General features: G+C 31.4%; 1 protein-coding gene across 1 annotated transcript in view; it reads left to right on the top strand.

Annotated features, from left to right (window-relative positions):
* The window catches only part of LOC117100459 (laccase-like), a 7,489-nt gene extending 5,349 nt beyond the window's left edge, over nt 1–2,140 (top strand). The window contains exons 4-5 of the mRNA XM_033240161.1: nt 691–965; nt 1,967–2,140. Of these exons, the coding sequence (XP_033096052.1) occupies nt 691–965; nt 1,967–2,140 (449 nt within the window). The remainder of the gene's footprint in view (nt 1–690; nt 966–1,966) is intronic.
* Nucleotides 2,141–5,806: the final 3,666 nt, after the last annotated feature.

Genomic DNA, 5,806 nt, shown 5'->3' with positions numbered 1-5,806 from the left:
GGGGGCGAAGTCCCGACGGGAGGGGGGTCGACGCCCTGACGATTAAAAGGTTTCGAAAGTGGTCCTGGGGGCGAAGGCCCCGAAAATTTTGACAATTTAGGGGTTTACTTCGGCCCATGGGGCTATGTATGCATTAATAAATGCCGTAGATATCCAATAAGTGAAAAAGAAAGAAATTTTTAACCTGACGCAACTATATAATTTAATTTATTGTCTGAGTTTGAACACGTGATATATCTTGGTCAAATTAGCCTATGCAAAATGCGTAAATGACATCGATTATATTTTTATATTATGACAAAATTAAACACATTAATATCTGGTCATTGACATGCTCTAGTTGATTTGAGAAGATTCAATTCATGAATCTGTTATATTTCCATTTAATTTATTTGTGTGAAATGTTTTTCATTTGTGATATTTTCCTTGCTTCTAAGTTTTTAATATTTATTTGAGTTAGAAGCTCATTGAGTTTGTAAAAAGCGCATGTCATGTCAAACACTTGCATATCAATATTATTCAACAATTATCACAACTGCACACAATCCAGATGCTTCCCCAAAGCACTTACCATTACTGGACTATCCTACTTTATACTACCACATATATTTAGTAATGTAAAAACAATTTATAAAGATTTTATGAGCTTTTTATTTAAATAATTTTGTATTATTCCTTTTTTATTACCAGAAGAAATATATGAGGATCTCGAAACAGTAAACTCTACGCATTACGTCACATTTTCTTTTGTACTTAAGACGGTTTATGAAGAAGGCACGACCGGTAACAGCTTTACCGTAAGCGTACCAAAGCTCAACAATGTCGGCTTCTTATTCCCATCAACACCAGTCCTATTGCAAAGGCCGAATGATATATGTGAGCCCCATCTAAACAACACACTGATGGAGGAGTGTAACATTACGGATTGCTATTGTACACACATTTTGAAGTTAAAACTAGGAGAGGTATGAGTTAATTCAGGGAACAGTGAAATTTTTCTGGTTACTTTAAATACAATTGTTATATAATAGGCCACTTCGCTAATATTTTTTAATATTATATTTTGTATTTTTTAGTGATTTTTATCTTTGTAAATACTCATAGTGGATATTTCACAGTACTACATAAAACCTATTAAAATTGTAAATTATGTAATGATTAAATATGAGAAGAAATAAAAGTGGGATAACCCCACAAAAGAAAAAAAAAAATATTTTGTATCCTTTGTGGTACACCTGATGACATCTATTAATAATAAATATTCTTTACACACAATTACAGGGGAATTCGATTTTTTAGTAGTTCTTTAGAAAATCTGATTACCAGATGCAGATTCAGAAACAAATTACATTCCATACATACTTATAAATATCATATATACATTTATATAGGCCTACATGAGTTGAACATTTATACATGAGTTGTATATAAATAATAAGTCATAATTGTTGAAGTGAATTGTTACACCTATTTGCAGCTATCATTATAGGCACGAATGTAAGCACAAACACAAGATATTGCCCACATTTGTTGATAGTTACAATGTTGTCTGATGCCAGTACCAACCAGATTATTAATCATGATCTCGTTTTAGTTTAGTTAGTAAAATAATCATAATAATCTTTTCTTTTAAATAATAACATAAATCATATCAATTATTTCATGCGTAACAGCTGCTATTTTAAACAAATGTATTTTTTTTTGTGTAACTCTATTACACAATATTCATTAATTTTATAACGAAAGCAAAAGTCGATCCAGTCATATCTTTATTTTATTTATTTTTTATTTATTTTATTTCAACAATCTTTAATGAAGTTCGTCCATCCAGCCGAAGAAGATCATTAAGGACCCTCAGTACATATAGTAAAACAAAATAAAAGAGAGTATGAAAGTATTAATTAATAGTAATATACTATAAACAAATTTAGACTGGTGTTATTATTTTTATAATACTACTTTTCAGGTTGTTGAATTAGTGATACCAAATCTAAGTAGAAATCTTGTCCTCGATCACCCGGCACATATACATGGCCAGGCCGTCCATATCGTAGGTATGGGCGTATTCGATGGGGTACCAAGGACGTTAGAGGAAGTCAAACAACTTGATGAAGAAGGTAAGATGCTAGCCAATCTGTAGATCTGTAGGGATAGGAATAAGTTCCTAATAGACAATTCATTCATTTCACTTTATTTCGGAATAACTCAATAGATAACAAAAACTATTACAATGTGGACCCATTACAACATAATAATTATGCCCAAAACCTAGATTATAAAACATAAGAGCATTAGAGAAAGGGCAACCCCACTGTGTACCGTATTTAAACATGGAGGATGTGCTACAGCTATAAATGATTAATGATGATTTTTCGGGGAAGACGATATATTTTGTCGGGGAACAAACAGATAAAAAAATATATTTACATGTAATATTCGTTTAGCCACCATATTGTTTGTGTTAACTTTTTATCACAACAACAACAATAACAATAATAATAATAATAATAATAATAATAATAATAATATTAATAATAATAATAATAATAATAATAATAATAATAATAATAATAATTCAATGAAACTAATTAAAAATAATTTGCGTTCTGTTATGACAAATGCTCATTTAGATAGCCTCATGATGGTTGGAATACATCGTGATAGGTGAAGCAACCTCGACCATGACAGCGTGGTTGACAGATTTAATGCAAAATTTCCAAAACCTCCATTGTGTTTTGTTTTATTGTACTTTAATGTTGAGCATAAACTAATTTACTTCAAAATCTGAGCTACCATAAGAAGCTTGATAATAAAAGTTTATATTTGAATTGCTTAAGTTTTATATTCCAGTGTGTTATTTCAATCTAAAAATAATACTATTTCTCCTCTCACATATTGGTTCGCAATCGATTTACAATACTCCTGTAGAGTACTACTGTATACTATTTGTTTTGACTTTGACAAAGAGTAGTGAGAGAGATTATTAGTCTTACAGACTTGTGGTATACCTGTTAAGATTAGGACCTTCGCTCAACATTCTACAGTTTCTAGTATACATCACCATTAGAGGTCTTCTGTGTTACCTTGAAAAAGCAATGAGAATCAGAGTTTACAGAAAACAGAAGCCCTTCATCAGTAAATACATGACATAATTTCCAACCATGTTATACTTTACATTTCAACTATCTCTCTTTCAACAGTCCGGAATGTCTATGGTAATACAAGTAGGCGAGGATGATGAGATTGCACGACCACCGGAAAGTTTCCCAAAATGTGGACCCTGGTCATCTAATAATTAAGAGAAACGGAATTCAACATCTGAGCTGGCCTTGACAATCAGCTGTGAGATGGTCGATCACAAATTTTGTCTAACAAGATTCACACAGTACTTTTGAAACTTTTGATCATGACACCACCACTGGATCATAATAATCCTAGTGTCTGTTTTAACGATGGAAATGCTTACTGGTGTTTAAACCCTTATCATCGCAATAATACTACAGTCCACTAGGTAGTTCTACTTTGTATAAACGTTCAGGATCTTGTGAAATGTTACGGAATAATAAATTAGATGTTACAGGGCCGTAAATTAATTTAAAGCTACCACATTCTTTTCGGACACTGTAAGATCCTATTTAATATTTATGCAATTTTCGGATTTAAATTTTATGAATGTTTGTGTATGTACGATGCTCTGGTACTTTTTGAAAAGGCACCTTATAGGTAATAAATTAATAAATTTACATTTTGTGTATATGGATGTAAAATATAAGCCAATTTTTATTTATTTACAAACAGTAACTGTGTTCTCATCTAATTTTTATTTATTCTGAAAATATTGAATATATATACCTCATTCCCTGTTGTTCACATTTATGTAAAATCAATATCTTTAAATGTGGAAAAAGACGGAGCACCAATAATTGATTCCTGAAAAAAACCATTCGACAAAATAATATCTTGCAAGAAGGCATAGAATGTATAAGCAAGTACAACGATCAGCAGGTAAACGTCTTCTTTGCTTTTGCTCCAAAGAAACGACAAGCTCCAAAATTACTAAGGAGCCGAAACTGACTATTATTTCGATCTGTTGTTTTTTGAATAATATTATAATATTATATAATATTACCAACATTGTTCCTGTATTTATTATAATAGGCATTTCTCGTTTTGACTACGCGGCCAGTCTACTACGAACTAATAGGGCGTAACAGACATCTGCGCATGCTCACAAACCTTACTGGACGCAGGGTTCAGAGCCGTAGATACAGCATATAGAGAGAGTTTGGCCAACTTGGCGCATGGGCGCCATGTTGTCACCAAACAGCGTGCGCGCGTATAGCTTTATAACATTTTATAAAACACTGATGCTGCATAAACTTTCTTTCATTATTCTGTTCATGAGGACAATTCAATTATGGGATTTTAACATATCATTGTAAATATCATATATATAATCATTACCTAACTTTGGAATTAATTAATCAGTGACGTGCTGTACTATTTCGAGAAGATAAAAGTGAGGACGATTCTTTATTTTTTTTTTCGTTACGATTATCTTTTTGTTTTGAAAGTCTATCATCTAGGCCTATGCCTAGGCCTATACCTTCAGCCTCCTCTATATAGCATGAGGTTCCTAGAGTCAACACTGCAGAGGAGAAAGGTTGGTTGTGCAGACAGAGTAGGTTTGTGAATCGTCGGCGATAATATGTTAATTTCGCCTGTAAATGAATGATAAAAATATTAATAACGTGAAAGTTTTATAATTGTATCTAACTGGCCTTTAGGCCTATTACTTCGTAAAATTTAATTTAAGAAATATTATATGCTGGTCATCATCTTCAAACCAATACAAATAGCCTAGGCATATTTGTAAATTGTAATCTAAACAATAAATCAAAGTTGAAGAATTATTGCATTGAAAGAAATTTGTGTACAACATATGCCTAATCATTCATAATCAAGAAGCTAGGCCTTGTAAGTAAAATAGCAGTATTCTCCACACTTCTGTTAATAATATTAGTGAGTTATAATATTATCATTATTACTGTATTATTATTATTTTTATTATTATTATTATTATTATTATTATTATTGTTGTTGTTGTTGTTGTTGTTGTTATTATTATTATTATTTACTATTCATTGAAATTTTGATTTGTAAAACATTTAAACGTTTTGATTTAAAATATGTATTAAAACAATCAATTTATTATAATACAATTAGGCCTGTATCTTTAAAATATATTTTTATCTTTAAAATCTTTAGTTGCACAATTAATTGATTTGTAAAGCACAATTGGGCATGTTTGCATAGCACAGGACTCCTTGGACAAGTTTTCGCTTTTATTGGAGGATTCAATTTTTATTTTTAATTATAATTTAAGCTACCTTTGACTGATTCTTCATGTAGCTTTCTGGAAATTTAGTTATATAATTTAACAGCTAAGTGCAACATTGTACCATTTTATAAATCATTGCTGCTTGAAAATCCTTCCTTTTTTTTTTTTTATTATCATCGTAATTAAGCCGATTTAAGTACCACCTTAAGGTGTTCGGCCGAAGAAGTACCGAAATTTAGGCCTGTCTAGGCCTAGTAGTAGTAGGTGGATATATATTACCGCGAAGTGGGGCGAGCGGCGGCACATGCCTTATTATAATTTCCTACGTGGATAGCGAGATTTTTCGATCGCCATGCAAAGTTAAAATAAAATCCCAAATCCTCCTCCTTTTTGGAATTTAAGGAAATTAATACATTTTTGTTTCTTTGTTGGATCGATTGCAGCAACCTCAAACCCAACATAACG

The sequence above is a fragment of the Anneissia japonica genome, unplaced genomic scaffold (genome assembly GCF_011630105.1).
Source record: "Anneissia japonica isolate Jap-2015-1 unplaced genomic scaffold, ASM1163010v1 scaffold685_len2926416_cov193, whole genome shotgun sequence".
NCBI classification, from domain to species: domain Eukaryota; kingdom Metazoa; phylum Echinodermata; class Crinoidea; order Comatulida; family Comatulidae; genus Anneissia; species Anneissia japonica.
Note: the sequence above shows the minus strand (reverse complement) of the source record. Positions and strands in the feature narration are given on the sequence as shown.